Raw genomic sequence first — 17,461 nt, forward strand, 5'->3', positions numbered from 1 at the left:
TGTCAATTGGAGTGGATTTGGTCAAATCCAATGTGAGTCCATTACAAATGGACCTGGTCCAATTCAGTCCAATGAATATTTTGGACCATTTTGGACTGGTCCAGAGAATGTTCAATCTATTCAAATTCCTGTTAATTTAGATCGATTTCAACTCAAACCTGGTCCATTGAAAACTATGTTCTTATCTTCTATCAATGGACCAGATATTGGCTCAATCCAATATAAATTTATTATGGACCCATCCAATATGTTATATTGGTCCGTCCAATCCGTCCAAAAGATTTTGATTTGGACAGAGTCTTCCAATAAGTACGGAGCCGATCCGGTCTCCGTTCAGTGGGGGCAGATGTGAACTCGTGAGAACAGACCTGCTTGTAGTAGGCAAAAGTGGAGAAAGTGGAGCGGTAGACTGACAGCAGCTTCCTCATGTTCCGACTGGTTTGGTAGTTGAGAGGTCATAGTGTTTGTCAATTCCCGGGGCCCTAGCTGTTTGTGAAATTGTTTATTTACTCTATTATTTATACCCTCCGAATCCACTAAAACAGCCATTGTTGATTTGTTGAATGATCATGAACCACGAACGTTCCTTTCTTTTTTTGCTTTTTAAAGAACCACAAGTGGCTTATGAATTCAGACCGGCCGGCCACACAACCATGAAACTTTCCAGCTTTTACTAGTCCACGCCTTGGATCTTTCCAGAACAAGTGGCCGGCCGGCCCAAAGGCGGCCGAGTTCCATCCTTCGGTCGGTCCCTCCCCCTCTATAAAAAAGCCCTCTACAAGCTTCTTAATTTGCCCAACCATCTCTCCCCATCTAATTAATCTCTTTCAGTCTTTCTGCATCCATTTAAATCTAAGTCAGACGGCCATGGCAGTTCTGAAAGTCCACGGCAGCGTTATATCAACGGCTGCGAGGCGCGTCTTAGCATGCCTTTACGAGAAAGGACTCGACTTCGAGTTCGTTACCGTCGACATGAGAGTCGGAGATCACAAGAAGGAACCATTTCTTGCCCTCAACGTAAGTGTAAACATTAACATTCATCCACGAAGCCAGTGAATTATTGGCAAGCCAAAAACAAAGAACAACTCTGACTTTCTTTTTCTGTTGTATGGGTTTGCAGCCATTCGGTCAGGTTCCGGCATTTGAAGACGGAGACTTGAAGCTATTTGGTAAGTTTTGCCTCGATCAGTGCAAAGACGTAAGCTTAATTTGAAAGTCGAATTGTTCAGTACTGAAAGCTATGTGTTTTAATTGCAGAATCAAGGGCGATCACCAAGTACCTAGCCCACGAGTACCAGGAATCCGGGACTGAGTTGATCTACAAGGACTCAAAGAAAATGGCGATTCAGGCGGTGTGGATGGAGGTGGAAGCCCACCAGTATGACCCGGCGGCCTCAAAGCTGGTGTGGGAGCTGGCCGCGAAGCCCGCGTTTGGCATGACCACGGATGCAGCAGTCGTAGAGGAGAACGAAGCCAAGCTGAATAAGGTTCTGGATGTATACGAGGCTCGGCTTTCACAGTCCAAGTACTTGGCCGGAGACTGCTTCACCTTGGCCGATCTCCACCACCTCCCTACCGTTACTTACTTGATGGGAACGCCGGCCAAGAAACTCTTCGAAAGCCGCCCCCACGTCAACGCCTGGTGCACCGACATCATGTCCCGACCAGCTTGGACAAAGGTCGTTGAGATGCAGAAGCAACACTAGATGAAGAAGCCATGGACTCTGTCTCTCTTCCGCATCGTCTCTCAAATTTCGAGCAGGGTTTTAACGGTGGTTTTGTCGTCGGTCGATTTTTTAGCGAACGAAGTTCGGATTGTTGTTACAACTCAGAAGTCATCTACTATACTTTAGCTTTTGTAATAAGAAGAATCGATATTTCAATAATAGTCCGTTTGTCGTATAATAATAATAATAATAATAATAATAATAATAATAATAATAATAATAATAATGGAGATTGTTCATTATAATAATAATGGAGAGTGTTCACTCTATTCTTGTTGTGCATGGGAGCTTTAGTGGGTAACAGGATAAGATTAAAAAAACTGACACACCACGTGGATAGCATCATCCAGGTCTGACTTCAATCGGATCAAATCATCTACATCTACTGCATCTTAATTGTTCCTAAAAGATGCGTTTGGATGCACTACAAGTTTAATTGCACTGATACAAAATTGTGGTAGTGAAAATGATTTGACGCAAATTCTTATTTATTCTTTGTATAAATTTTTTCTCAAACCAGAATTTACATCCCATTCATTAGACTCGTAAATCGGGTTGTGTTGTCTGGCATGACGGTCTGTGAGCCGTGTTGAAATTAGGGTTTTAGGTCCATGGATCGATACGATACTTTACGACCGAACGGGCAATGCTGCCTAGATCGATACAAACCATATATATTATATATTTATATAATATTATATAAATTATAATTATATAATATATTAATAAAATTATATGTTTTTTATTTTATTATACTAATTTATTTAATTATTATATATATATATAAATAATTTTATACATAAAATTCATATAAAATTAAAATTTAAAGTTTTTATCAATTTTTTTAAATAAATTGCTTTAACCTGATGGACTATTCGACTTGGCCCAAAACTCGGCCCATGGTACAATACGGACCCGCATAGGCCTGGACTATGAGCCATGCCAAGCTGACCCCAAATTTTTCATCGAAAAAAACAACACGGCCCATGACGATCCACGAACCAACACAGCTGCTGTACCCATGCCAATTAGATTGTTTTGCCAGACGAGAGGCAACAAACAAGATCTGATTCGGAACATGGCAATGAAGTCAAAGAATGAAAAATAAGAGAAAAGGTTAAGACGCCTGTTGCACATGTGAGGTGTACCATGATTCAATGCTGAGATGGCACATTGCTATTACGAGTGCAAGGAAGTGTGCATGATGTCACGTGCAGGAGATCCGGATTCCATTCATTATTAACACTTCACTCTAATAATACTTGTTCGGTACCGTCGGCGTTTCCTAAACAAACGGTGCCACGTCTGTGCGTCTCGAGTTTGGGGAAAAGTGCCTCCATTTTATGTAGCCGTTTGGGAAGCTTCACATTCTCGCTTCCCCTAACAGTCCCGACTCCCGCGTTTCACCGAACGCCAATCTTACCTGGCGTTGATGTATTAGTTGAGTTGGTATGGTATAGTGTGTAACGGCCACAAAAAATAAAAAAAAAAAACAGGCTTGTAGCGCCGAGGCAATCATTCCACACAGCAATAGGAGGAATCGCTTTCTCTCTCATCCTTAGCCCGTTCGATATACCCATTCAGGGGCCAACTGCTTACTTCTTAATTTTCGCCGCTTTGTCAAAAATTTTTATAGTTACCTGCATTTTAGGGCGAGTGCCAATTTAATATCTGAATTTTAAAATATGATAATCTATTACTCAAACTTTCAAAATGTAATAATCTAGTAATTGTTAATGGACTATCAATTATGTATATCATGTGACCTTATATGTGATTTAAGACTTTTAAAATATTAAAATTACCCTTGGAAATGATTAGATTCCTGGAATCTAAATTTCTTTATAGAGGTGAAGCCTCCATCCACCACCAACCAAACATTCTTTGTCGCACTGGAGAATGCCTGCGTCAATGGCTCCAGCCATGCCCGATTCCACCCCAACATCGTCATGATCTCACTCATCTTTCAATGGAAAAACATAGTTTTAGCCCTTTCTTTGAATTGGTATCAAATATCATTCCCTGATTCTGTTGGTCTAACGGAGAACTCTTTGGCGGATTCCCGATGCAAGGTGTTTGGAGAGGAAATCCACACAAGGAAGGGTTGTTAAGAAATGCAGTCGGCCCTTGATTTTCAAAAGTGCCGGTCTGAGGGATTTGTTCGTTGAGGTTGTTATGCCTGAGACCGAAGCTTACCATCATCAACAATCTGCCAAGTGATGTTGGGAACTCGCCGGAGAAATGATTGGAGAGGTTTAGAGTCTCAGAAAGTGATTTCAAATCGCTGAGATCAGCTAGGATCAATCCGTTGAATTCGTTAGACGACAAATCGAGTTGAACCAAGTTGTCGAGATTGGGCCAAATTCCATCGAAAATCTCGTCGGAGAATTTGCAACCGGAGAGAACAAGCCTCTACAGCTAACAACAATTCACAAGGTCACTCGGGAGGGATCCAAAAAGCGAGTTTTGCGAAAGATCAAGGTTTTGAAGGTGGAGGGGATGGCAATTTGAAGACGAAAACGAACCAGATAGATTGTTACTGTAGAGGAAGATACTATGGAGAGGTAGCGTTGAAGAGCTAAAGAGGAATGGAACCATAGAAGCAGTTGCCATAGAGTTGGAGTCTGCCAAAAAAGATAAGAGCTCCAAGCTTGGAGGGAATGTAGCCACGGAGATTCTGTCTGGAAATGACAATTGTGATAACGTGAGGGTCAGAGTATCAAGCAACATTCATGTAGGAAATTCCGGACCAATGGCATGGATCGGTGTTGTTTTTGTTCCAATTGGTGAATGCAGAGATGTCTGACGTTTGGTCACCGGCAGACTTCAAAGCCAAAAGGGAGAGACCATTGGGGATAAGGAGAAGGCAAAATTAGGGTTTTAGAGCAGCATAAAATGGAAAGAGTAAAAAGAGCTTCATTTTGTGCCAGATTTTGAATCGCATAAAAAAATCATTAATGGAAGGATGCTCGTAATTAATCAGATACTAAATTGACACTCAGCCTAAAGTATAAGGTACCTATCGGGAATTTTCTGTTTTCCTCTTTTCTCTAGTAAGACTCAAGTATGAGTTTTCATAAGAGTTGTTATCCATCTAAACTGACTGGAACTACCAGCCTACCTCCATAACCTCCATCAACAACAGAACCCATTGGGTGCTTTGTCCAAGTGCAAGTTGAAAGCTCAAACATGCAATTCCTGAAATCATAAGTAATATATAGAGCCATATATGAAAGCATAGAGAACGATTCACAGGTTCTCCTATAATCACACTTAGGTGGGACTCAAGGATACCCAGACCCACAGGTCATCCAAGTTCACTTGTTATCCGGACTTGCAATTAGCCTGGGATTTCAAATGGGGCTCGCAAGACAATAGATTCACAATCTATCACATTCTCCATTTTGTGGGGCAAACACAGAGGAAGCTTCATAGGAGCAATGGTTTGGTACCTTAACATGTAAAAAAGTATGGCCAAACTGAACAGAGGAGTCTTAAAGGAATGGCATTTTGCGGACTTCAAGTAGTTGGGGCGAAGGGTGAGATGGATAGGAGAATATAAGTTTCAGACTTGTGAATATGGTTTCCATTCAAAATCCACCGTTAGATCTCAAAATCGGCTATTATATGCAAGACTGTCATCAAAAGCCTATCAATAGTTAATCGTTGACACCCAGCAGAAAAACCCTAGCATAATGCATTAAATTTTTTAAATACCCATTTCTCTTTCATGTTAAATTGAACAAAGTAAAACACTTTGTAAGCCCACCAGGTTCGTTGTCCTAATCAGAAATAGAATAAGCTTGAATGAGATTTCATTGCAAAGGCAGGGGGAGGGAATGAAAAATCCCTCAAATGGGAAAATGACATTCCACCTAGAATGAAAACGGGATTCTAATCCTCTTCAAACAAACAGTTAAAATCTAAAGGTAAATTTCAATTCCAACCCCCCGATTCCCACAAACTAAACAGGGAGGCAATCACAGGGGGTTTTCACGATTGTCAGACACCTCACAGAGATTCTTACATTTAACCGCAATTTCTTAATAGTTTTGTTCCATCGCCCAACACCTATTCTGCATTAATCCCGTTCATTGAAATCGAAGAACAAGAAAAAAAAATTTAGGAAAACGGAGGCGATTATTTGTGAATTTTACCACATACTTGGAGTGTACTTCAATAGCAACACCATAAAAAACTGAATCTCAAGGTGAGATTTTTCTATTGGAGACGATTAATTAAGAAAAGAAGAAGGATTGCTACAAGGTTAACAGCACCACTCAAAGGGCTGCATTCTCTATATGGCACAAGTAATTAAGCCTTCTTGGGGGATTTAGGTTGAGAGGCCTTCTCGCTCTTCTCCGTCTTCTTGGGCAACAGCACAGAGTGAATGTTGGGGAGGACACCACCGCTGGCAATGGTGACTCCGTCCAGCAATCTACCCAGTTCCTCGTCGTTTCTTACTGCCAACAGTACGTGTCTGGGTATGATACGGTTCTTCTTGTTATCTCTTGCCGCGTTTCCAGCCAACTCTAACACCTATTTTCACCCAGAGTTCACGAAGCAAACGACACGATTTAGGGAAAAATTAACAACGAAACGAAGCAGAAGTAAGTTGATGACTTGAAGAAGCTGGCAAATAGAAGATCTAGTAATTTACCTCAGCTGCCAGATACTCGAGAACAGCGGCGAGATAGACTGGAGCACCGGTTCCGATCCTCTGAGCGTAGCGACCTTTCTTCAGGAAGCGAGCAACACGACCGACGGGAAATTGCAAACCAGCCTTGATGGACTTCGAGACGGCCTTCTTTCGCTCACCACCTCGCCTGCCACCGGCTGCCTTTGTGGACTTCGTGCCCTCCATTACTGATTTTCAGAGAAAAGAAGAGATTCGAGAGAATCAGAAGACTTTAGAGGGAAGAGTTTGATTTTTGAATGTGGAATGGTTAATTTGGAGAATGCAATTCTATTTATAGTGGTAACGGGGCGGGAATTCCATTTTCGCGATCGTGATCCAACGGCCGTAAGGCATGACGCGATGGCAATCCATGAGTCCGTGGTTCGTCCAATGGGGTTGTCTTTCCGCTTCAAGACTACAGCTTCTGTCGCGATGGTGATCCAACGACCGTGAGGCCTGACACGGTGGCAATCCGTGCGTTCCGAGCCCGCAATGAGGTTACCTTTTCGCTTTCAAGACCACGGTTTTAGCTGCTGGAATCTCGGTAGTCGGTACAAATGACTGATCACGTTCTTTATCTTGACTTTTTTTTCTTTCTTCACTTCACCGGTGATCCAACGATATTATTGATATTACCAATGCTATATGTTTGGTTTGAAGGAGAGAGTAGGGAAAGGAAGGGAAATGCGGGGAAACTTATACAATATTTGTAAAGGTTTCTTTTTCTTACTCTTTCCTTTAAACCAAATATAGCTTAAGGGAAAATTTATGATATGTACAGAGTTTTGAACCATCAAAATCTAGCAAGATGGCATAATGGTCTGCTACAAATATTTCGATTTCCCTCCTCAATTGCCACTATGTAATGAAAATAAAATCAATGAGCAATTGAGCAGCGTGTCAATGACAACAATAAATTAAGTTAATAAAACACAAATAAATTCATGTTAACTTATAAAACAATTAATCTAATCAATATAACTATTAAAATTAAGTTTTAAGTTTTAATTGAATCTTATTCATATTTCCTAAATCCCAGTATAGTAATATGACATAAAAAAATATCATTTGTTAACAATAAATCAGTAATACAACATTTTCCTAGACTTGTTATACTTGAATTTGGTTTTCACTAATGATACATGAAAAAAAAATCAAGTGAACAACACACACACACTCAAAAGGTGGATTTGATCTTAGCCGAGCTGAATACTTGGCTATTCAAGCTCAACTCGCTGAAATTGTGTTAGGCTCAAGCTTGATTCAAGCTATAGATTTGAGCTCAATCTCGATTCGATTCAAAGCTTGCAAGTTCGAGCTCGGCTTGGCTCGAACTCGATTGCAAGCCAAGATTTTTTTCTAAAAAATATAAAGTATGCATATAAAAATATTTTTTTTATTTTACATATTAAAAATTAAGAATTATAAAAATAATTTATTATTATACATATAAAAAATGTTTTATTTTACATACAAAAAATAAGAATTATAAAAATTATTTACCATTATACATAAAAATAAAAATATCGTATATAAAATATTATTATATAATAAAAATTATTTATTATATATATTTATATATTTATATTTATATTTATATGTATATGTATGTATGTATGTATGTATGTATGTATGTATGTATGTATCTTCTTTCCTTATCATGAATAATTCAGATAGGATAGGAAAGATTGAGTCTCTGTAAACTTAGGAGTTCTAGTTGCCATAAGCTTAGGGGTTCAGTGGTTGTATTCATGTATATATATTTGAATTCTCAATGAATAAGAGACAGAAAAAGGAAAAACCAAAAAAACTTTGGTTTTTTACATGGTATTAGAGCCAATTGAAAGTCACAGAGAGAGAGAGAGAGAGGAAGAAGAAGAAGAAGAAGAGAGATGGCCATCGACAACGAAAGTGGCAAGGGATACTCGACGAGTTGGAGCTTGTCGACAAAGCCCTGTGATTCATGCAAATCGGCGTCAGCCCTACTATTCTGCCAGGCAAACTCGGCATTCCTCTGCTTCAACTACAACGCCAAGCTTCATGGCGCGAACAAGCTTGCCTCCCGGCACGAGCGGGTCTAGATGTGCGAGGTCTGTGAGCAAGCCCCAGCCAGTGTCACCTATAAGACTGACGTTGCTGCCCTCTGCATCACTTGCAACCGAGACATCCACTCGGCAAACCCCACTCGCCTGGCGGCACGAGCAAATTCCTGCCATTTCGTTCTACGAATCGGCTGCCTTTGCCATGAAATCTAACGTAGCCAACCTCCTTGTTCCTGATGGTCTCCTCAAGTCCTCGGACAACGATGACGATCATAATGACAAAGAGGAAGACAATAACACCTGCCGCGAGGAGGCTGAAGCTGCTTCTTCGTTACTTCCAAACCCAAACCCTGCCAAACTCATGGAAACACCCGATCTGAAGTTAGACGACTATTTCTTCTCCGACGTGGATCCTTATCTCGATCTCAACTATGGGTCATCCATGGAGACGAGGTATCACCACCAGAACAGCACCAATGTTGATAGCATAGTTCATGTGCATATGAAACCCCCTCCGCCACCACTGATGAACACCTATGACCGCTGCTTTGATATGGGTTTCTGTCGATCCAAGCCTTCTTACGGCTACACCACTCTAACAATTAGCCAGAGCGTCTCTTCATCGTCATTGGACATTGGAGTAGTGCCCGACGGGAACAGCAACGCAGTCTCGGATATAACAAATCCGTTCGGACGGAAAGGCAGAGTGGATACGGGCGGGGGGAATCATGGAGAAGGGGCAGGAGGAAAAAAGTCATGGCGGCCAAGTCAGGGCCAATACAGTCAAAGTCTCTACGCAAGGCAATGCATTTCAAGGAAAATCGGTCGATGCAGTCAAAACTGGGTTAAATGGACTAAGTAGTGAGTAATGGAACATGTTACTCAACCTTTTGAACACACAAAAAAAGGGGAGTCAACAACGAAGTGGTAAGCAAAAATTGTTAGAGTGGATAATAGACACAGGGGCTTCTCATCATATGACAGGAAGCCTTGAGTTGATAGAGACGTAAAGAACGTCATTCCATGCTCAGCCGGGCTGCCAGATGGAAAAGCGACAATAGTAGTGAAAGAAGGCACAATTGTGTTGGGCGGTCATCTGAAACTAACTAATGTTTTATATGTGCCTAGTTTGAATTGCAATTTAATTTCGGTGTCGCAATTGATTGAGAAGTCGAATTGTATTGTTCAGTTTACTAATAAATTTTGTGTGATATAGGACTGAACTACGAGGATGCTAATTGGAGTGGGTGAGTAGTGAGAGGGACTCTATTATTTTTAGAGCATTGCTTCAGCAAGACCTATGAAAACTACAGAGAGCAAGATGTGTGATATTTGGCATCAAAGGTTAGGGCATTCTTCTCATAAAATTGTTAAGTTGTTGCCTTTTGTTAGTACTAAAAATAATAAGAATGACAGTATTAAGGGTTGTGACGTATGCTTCCGAGCTAAACAATGTTGAGAAGAGTTTGTCTCTAGTAATAATAAAGCATCCGATATTTTTTAGTTAATTCATTGTGATTTATGTGGTCTTTATAGGACTACAGCTTTTTGTGGTGCTCATTATTTCTTGACAATAGTAGATGATTTTTCTAGAGGTGTTTGGATTTATTTTCTGATTGATAAGACGGAAGTGGGACAAGTTCTTCAAATTTTTTTTTTATTATGGTTCAAAGGCAATTTAACAAACCTGTCAAAGTGATTTGTACTGATAATGGGACCGAATTTGTCTATTTGGCTAGTTATTTTGCTCAACATGGTATTATTCATCAAACCACTTGTGTCGGGACCTCTCAACAAAACGGGAGGGTTGAACGCAAACACCACCACATACTCAATGTTGCCCGAGCATTGCGTTTTCAAGCTAGCATGCCTATTGATTTTTGGGAGGAATGTGTATTGACCACATGTTATTTGATCAATCGGACACCGTCCATTCTGTTGAAAGGAAAGACTCCCTATGAAGTTTTATTTGGGCAACCTCCTTCTTATGATAATGTGCGAGTTTTTTGTTGCTTGGCATATGCACACAATCATGGACATGGAGGGGATAAATTTGTCAGTCGAAGCAAACAGTGTGTTTTTGTTGGGTATCCTTTTGGAAAGAAATGATGGAGCTTGTATGATTTAGAGTCCAGCACGTTCTTTGCATCAAGAGATGTTACTTTTTTAGAGGATGAATTCCCTTATGCACGCAAGGAAAATGAACATCCAAACAAAGCACAAGGCCAATTTCATTGTGGAATAGGTGGAACAGATGAAGTATTGGTGACGTCTGCTTATTTACCAGGACAAGCAAATGGCGAGAAGGAGATTGACCAGCGAGGAAAACTTGCTGAAGAAGGAGTTTGTGTAGAATAAGGAACCCACCTAGACCTGAATGCAAATGTTGGTGAACCCATGCATTCTTGTGACACCACCACAGAAAATGTAAGCGAAGACAGTCCTGACGTAGGGGGGGGGCGATGTTGAGCAACAACAACATTCTGAATTTCATTTGGGGCGTGGGCATCAATAGAAATAGCAGTCCACAAGGTTGAGAGATTATGTACTTCACACCACACAACGATTGAGTCTCTCTCCGCGTCCCTTTGCAAGTTCACTCAGCCAATCACATTCTATAGGTAGTCCTTATCCCATAGATAACTATGTGAATTGTAACAATTTTTCTTATCGACATCGTGCTTTCTTGGCAGCTATTACTGTAGGAGTTGAACCTATTTCTTTTGCTGAGGTTGTGAAGGATGAAAAATGGAGGGATGTAATGCAAAAAGAAATGCAGGCACTTGAAAATAATCAAACATGGACCATGGAGCCTTTACCATCTGAAAAATGAGCCATATGATGCAAATGGGTGTACCGAATCAAGTATAACGTTGTTGGGGTGGAAAGATACAAAGCCTGTCTCGTGAGTTTTGGGAACAAGCAGGTTGAGGGAATTGATTATAATTAAACTTTTGCCCCAGTTGCAAAAATGGTTATTGTCCGTACCTTTCTTGCAATCGTAGCAGTTAGAAATTGGGAGCTTATTCAAATGGATGTACATAACGCATTCTTGCATGGTGACCTTCATGAGGAAGTCTACATACGAATGCCACCTAGTTTTCAGTCAAATAAACCAGGTATGGTGTGTCAGTTGTGAAAATCTTTGTATGGCTTGAAAAAAGTGACTACCTACAGCGAGTAGCTCGATATTATAATGCCCAGGTCAAGAAGTGACTATTCCGAGTCGGCGACCTGGTCCTCTGTAAGGTGATGGTACCTGAGCCCACATCTGGACTGTGGCTTACCAGCAATGAGTAGCTCGATATTATAATGCCCAGGTCAAGAAGTGACTATTTCGAGTCGGCGACCAGATCCTTCGTAAGGTGATGGTACCTGAGCCCGGTGTGGGTAAGCTCGGTCTGAACTGAAAAGGTCCATACTGGGTGAGACGGGTGTTCGGAGAAGGGACCTACGAGCTCGAGACCATGGAAGGAAAATGAGTACCTCAAGCTTGGAACGTTGACAACCTGAGAAGATACTATTATGAATTCGCGACTCCAACGCAACTGAAAAATTACTAAGTCCACAAGATCACTAAGCTGATCAAAAGGATGAAGAAGTGGAAAGAGGACCCCACGTCACTCCTAGAGCCTAAGGGTTGTGGTGTCGAGCTAATAAAAGACTCTGGCACAATATAAGACCTAGTCACCTCTTCAGCATGGGCATAGAAGTCCTAGTCGCCTCTTCGACATAAGCAGCCTAAGACCCAGTCGCCTCTTCAGCATGGGCTTACAAAGACCTAGTCGCTTTGGCATAGGCATCCTAAGACCATGTTGCTTCAGCATAGGCAACCAAAACCCCAGTCGCTTTGGCATGGGTATGTCAAAAGTAGCTCGTACGCAGATAGGTCGGGCATATACCATACAGTGTCTGTTCACCCCGCGCATACAACGACATCGAATTATTCCTACATGATCTAGCTCGTCAGCTCGATGATTCAGGAGTAATATATACTTAAAAAAACTTTGTGCACAAGAGGTTTTGAAGTATTGTATTTCTTTAATGGGGAGATACTTGGAGTACATGGCAAAAAAAAAACAAGAGATTACAACTATTTAACCAAGCTCGGAGGCTCAGGACATCAAGTATGTACGGGGGTCCAAGAAAAGAGGCATATAAACGTCATCCAATTTGGGGCTCCTCACCCCCAACAATGGCATCAACAGGAAGGTCGGTCTCCATGTGGTCCTCGGTGGCGGCATCCCCTTCTCCCTCCTCCGTTGTCTGTTCGTCGAAGAGGTCATCGCTACTCTCCTCTTCGGAGTCTGGGTCGTTAGTAGCCTCCCCAGCCATCTCCTCAGTAACCCGGGATGTGGTGATAGCGCTGAGGTCGAGCTCGGGGAACTTACATCATGTCAGCCACCTGCTAAGTTTGAAGCCCTTGCGATATGCAACCGTTCTAGTCTCGATCAACAGATTATGCTACTCTGCCGAAGACTTGTACTCCACGATGGCCTTGACCTTGGCCTCCTTCAGCGCTTCGGTGAAGATCTTCATGCGCTTCTTCACAAGTTCTTCGAGGTTCTCCTTTTCTCTTTGGAGGGCCTCCCTCTCTTCTTTGAGCCTCTTCTTCTCCTCTCTCAACAGCACGATCAACTCCTTTTGAGCTCGTGCATCCTTCTCCAGTTTATGGATCTCGCCACAAGCTAAATCTATTTCGCACTGAATGCTTCAAGAAGTTTCTTCGGCTTGGAGGGCCCGCTTCAGCTGCACCTCGGACTAATAAGTCAAAGCATGGATCGCGGAATTCACTTCCCAAAAGAAGAAAAAAATCTAAGTATCAAGAAAGAGGCGTGAAGAATATAGTCCAAGGTTTAGGTATGTACCACCATGCAGTGAGTCACCTCTCTAGCCCTGGGCTGAGCCACCGGCAGATCGACCCAATGTACAACCTCCTCGGAGAAGACCGCTTCCTTGCTCTTGAGGAGATCGAATCTTCGAGTCAAAATTCTCCAACCTGCTTGGGAGGAGTCATCTCTCAAAGGGTTGGCCGCCTGAGTGTTCTGGGGCTCGGATACTGGGATCTTCCTCAGCCAAGTCGATAACTAGAGGGTGCTCGAAAATTGGGGGATGCTCGGGGATAGCGATGTTGACGTTGGAAGTGGTGGTGGCTTCGTGGAAATGAGCCTTCTTGGAGGCCCTCTTCTTCATCTCCCAAAGAGTTCGACAGTAGGAATATCAGCCATGGCTATTGCAAAAAGTAATGAACAGGGTAAGTCACAAGATCAAGATAAAACAAGAAGGAAGCAAATACAACAATCGTGATGGCGATCTGCCTGGAGGAATTAGCCAGGCTTGTATGAGCTTCTCTTTGGTCACGAAGTTTTCAAACTTTAGCTCAAGCTTCACCCAAGATCAGACTTCCTCCCATGTCTATTTGTCCAACATGACACTGGGGTCCTGAATGGCAGGCCTCCATTGAGTTGGAAATGGCCACCCTGCACTGTTACGAACTACGAAGTAGCGCCTCTTCTAGGTCAGGACTTTGTTCAGGAGCTCGTACAAGAGTTTGTACTCGGGACGATGAGACATGTAATAACTTCGCCTATGCTCGGGGAGAACACAAGATGAATTCTTTTTTATGGACAAGATCGAGGAAAAGGTATCGAGGTCCAAAGGCCGGTTATAGTTGTGGGAAAGGGAGATAGTACCTACAATATTACGGATCGAGTTGGGATGGAGCTAGTTTATGGCGACGTTGAAGAATTTGATGACCTCGACTATGAAAGGGTGAAGTGAGAAACGTAGCCTACCTACAAGCTGCTCCTCGAAGACCACGATCTCGTCATAACCATGATCACAAGGAATGCTATACACAAGGCTGTAGGGCAACCTGTACCGAGCTACTAGGGATAGGAGCCTGTCAGCCATCATCGTAGATGGGCTGAAGCTGTCCAATGCCCAACCCCGACGCGAAGTGTAGGATAGTTGACACCGAGCTAGGAGACTTGGACGCGATCTCAAGGAACTCAATCACGTGGTTTGTGGCGAGAAAAATGGGCCCTTTGGCCCCTATTTATAGCCACCGTAACCGAGGTTCAACGACCAAGATCTGCATGATCCAACAGCTCCTATGAAAACCGGCTACACGCCACCTGAGTTTGAAATCAGTTAAGCGCGCATTTTGATGTCTGTGGAGTTTATAAATGGCATGGCATCCGCGCATACCTGATACGCAATCTGGGTCATTTCTTGTTCGAGCCAAGCGATCATACAGGTTCGACCGAAAATCCGCCCTCCGCACCATCTAGACATTGTGCCAAATCCACCTGGGCTCGTCATGAACTCCCCGCACTAGGTCAGGACCCCTGGCACGAGGAATGTGGGGAAATTGATGAGGGGTGATTTGGCCCGACCTAGTAAGTGAAGGACACATGGACACGACCTGCTAGCAGGATGACAAATTAGCAAGGAGAGACTTGTTAGCAGTTCAGGAGCTTGGGTATTCGGGCACCTCGGTACCAAAGCCACTTCGGCACCCGAGTACCGAAGTGAGACATAATCAACTCCAGAAGCTTCTCAACGGACTTTGAATCTCCCAGGATCACACCGCGAAACAGCATGCCTTATCCTCTCCCCGCTTGAATCGAAAGATAACGATAAACTTCATTGACTGATACGTTACTCTCCTTCTAAAGCGGAATGGATCTCATCTACGCGAGCCGAGGATCCTAGAGCCGTTTCGTGAGACCCACGACAGCTCAACTATATAAGGGCATCGACACCCAAGACCCAGGTATGCGTGATTAAGTGCATTTTAGCTCTCCTATTTCTTAAACTCTTAGCTCACATCATAGTTATTGACTTAAGCATCGAAGCGACCTCGCCAGGTTAGCCATCCCGGGTTCTCTAATCCTCCTTTTCTTTGTAGTTCAAGCAACCTACTTGGCAACAAACATCCGAGCTGCCCTACAGCTAGGAAAATCCAGATCGCGCACCATCACTATTTATATATTATTAAAATATTTTTATTATACATAATACTATTGAGACAGGCTTTTTAAAAATGTCCAAACTCGACTTAAATAAAATAGTTTAAAACCCAACCCTGAACCCAGAAACCTAAAATTTTATCCAAACCCAATAAAAAATGGACCGGCCTAGGCCAATTCGTCAAGCTACCCAACCCACACACAGGTCTAGGCATGATGAAAGAAAATTCATAAAAAACTGCTTTTATTTCATAGTCCATTTTGACTAGCATTGATTGACAGAAAATAAGGACCGTCCATTTAGTATAAGAATGGAGCTTCGGGCAGCCGAAAGCCATGATGGACAATCTGAGTCATATATTGCCGGAAGGGTTTGATTACAGCCTACAGGTGATAGGTTAAGTTGCTCTGGTATCATATATTTTCGGTATCATAAATTCATAATCCATTAAAAAAAAGGTTCGACTATGATATGGAAAAGTTATGATATCTGAAAAATAATTAACCAATAGTTAATTTAATAATTTTAAAACCCCGGTCAGTACCGTGGGAGGGTACTATGATACCACTACACCAGATGTGCTCGCTTGTTGTGTTCTGAAAAATAAAATCTTTAAAATCATACCTATATTATTTTTGGGTGTTCGCTGCAACCTCCCCACCTTTTTATGAATGGATTGGACGTACCAACAAAACATATTGAATTGAACCTGTCCTGACTTAATGGTCTAAAGTATTTATTGGTTTGGATTGAACTTTATCCATTCATAATGAATTTATATTGGATTGGGTTGGACTGAGCCAATATCTGGTTCATTTATAGAAGATAAGAATATAGGTGTTAATGGATCAGGTTTGGGTTAGAATTAGTCTAAATTAAAACAAATTTGAATAGATTGGATGGTCCAAAATGGTCCAAAATATTCATCAGAATGGATTGGACCAGGTCCATTTGTAATGAACTCACATTGGGCTAGATTGGATTGGACCAAATCCAGTCCAATTGACACCCCTATGCCAATCAACTAATCAAGGTGATTTACCATGCACCTAACAGACAATGCAACAATCAAGAGATACCTTACAAGGTGTCCACTAGCTGGTTAGTAAGGTCTCCAGTTATTTGTAGCGGAGGCTTCGGATCAAGGTTTTTAAAACTGACCCAGAGAACGAACAGGTTAGGGGTCTAGTTCCCAGGTCGAACAGTCGATCCATTCTGACAAAAAAAAAAATAAAAAATAAAAATGGTCAAAACCGTTTGAACTGTTAACCACCCAGATTAGTAGTTTGCTTACCAAAATCAACGGTTGGGGGGGTGTTGTGTTTTGGGTGATGGGCTACCTCCTGTAGCCCAATGGCGCAAAACAATCAAGAGATACCTTCATGTTTCTTTGCAAACTACAAATTTACTTTTTGTAGTTAGGGCTGTCAATGGACCAAATATTGGTCCAACCCAGTCCCGTCCAACATGAGTTCATTACAGATGGACCAGGTTCAATTCAATTCAATAAATATTTTGGACTAGACTGGTTCAATTCAATGTCTTATTGGACCATCCGACATATTCAAGTTGGTTTTAATTCAGATTGCATCCACCCCAAACCCGGCCCATTAACACCCTTACTTTCTTTGTCAATAGACCAGATATTAATTCTACTGGACCTGATCCAGTATAAATACATTACAGAAGGACCAGGTCCAATCCAATCCAATAAATACTTTGGACCATTAAGTCTGGACCGGTGCAATTCAATATGTCTTATTGGATCGTCCAACCCATTCAAATGGGTTTTAATTTGATGGAGTCCAACCCAAACCTAGTCCATTGACACCCCTATTTGCAATACAATGTATTTGATAAATGAAAAATAAAAAAAAGTTTTAAACAATAACTCATGAAAGAATATATATATACTCTACATATGTATAAACAGTGTATTTGAATTGGGCCAAATAAATGTACATACCCTATGCATACAATTATATCTACTTCTCTCCATACAAAGATATTACACAAACATGTCATGGAGCTTAGATCTG

At 41.9% G+C, this 17,461-nt stretch overlaps 2 protein-coding genes and 1 pseudogene across 2 annotated transcripts; 2 read left to right on the forward strand and 1 right to left on the reverse strand.

The window, feature by feature from the left end:
• Positions 1–338: 338 nt before the first annotated feature.
• Positions 339–1,996, forward strand: LOC148867472 (glutathione S-transferase-like). Its single transcript, XM_088980177.1, has 3 exons — positions 339–1,017; positions 1,121–1,169; positions 1,258–1,996. The coding sequence occupies exons 1-3, from the start codon at positions 868–870 to the stop codon at positions 1,704–1,706; spliced, it is 648 nt and encodes a 215-aa protein (XP_088836303.1). The 5' UTR covers positions 339–867; the 3' UTR covers positions 1,707–1,996.
• Positions 1,997–5,920: 3,924 nt separating this feature from the next.
• HTA7 (histone H2A 7) lies at positions 5,921–6,701 on the reverse strand. The gene is made up of 2 exons (XM_088980178.1): positions 6,388–6,701; positions 5,921–6,266 (listed from the first exon to the last, which is right to left on the reverse strand). Exons 1-2 carry the CDS (start codon positions 6,589–6,591, stop codon positions 6,042–6,044), a joined length of 429 nt encoding a protein of 142 aa, XP_088836304.1. The 5' UTR covers positions 6,592–6,701; the 3' UTR covers positions 5,921–6,041.
• Positions 6,702–8,297: 1,596 nt separating this feature from the next.
• Positions 8,298–10,805, forward strand: LOC148867474 (zinc finger protein CONSTANS-LIKE 5-like; annotated as a pseudogene).
• The last annotated feature ends 6,656 nt before the right edge of the window (positions 10,806–17,461 follow it).

Source organism: Nelumbo lutea, chromosome 3 (genome assembly GCF_056320005.1).
Source record: "Nelumbo lutea isolate HS-2025 chromosome 3, American lotus-T2T, whole genome shotgun sequence".
NCBI classification, from domain to species: Eukaryota; Viridiplantae; Streptophyta; class Magnoliopsida; order Proteales; family Nelumbonaceae; genus Nelumbo; species Nelumbo lutea.

Bases quoted from the DNA above. Each gene is read 5' to 3' on its own strand.
- LOC148867472 (XM_088980177.1), top strand. From the start codon at position 868: ATGGCAGTTCTGAAAGTCCACGGCAGCGTTATATCAACGGCTGCGAGG. The intron at 1,018-1,120 runs GTAAGTGTAAAC...ATGGGTTTGCAG, and splicing joins AACCATTTCTTGCCCTCAAC to CCATTCGGTCAGGTTCCGGC. The intron at 1,170-1,257 runs GTAAGTTTTGCC...TTTTAATTGCAG, and splicing joins CGGAGACTTGAAGCTATTTG to AATCAAGGGCGATCACCAAG.
- HTA7 (XM_088980178.1), bottom strand. From the start codon at position 6,591: ATGGAGGGCACGAAGTCCACAAAGGCAGCCGGTGGCAGGCGAGGTGGT. The intron at 6,267-6,387 runs GTAAATTACTAG...GGGTGAAAATAG, and splicing joins TCGAGTATCTGGCAGCTGAG to GTGTTAGAGTTGGCTGGAAA.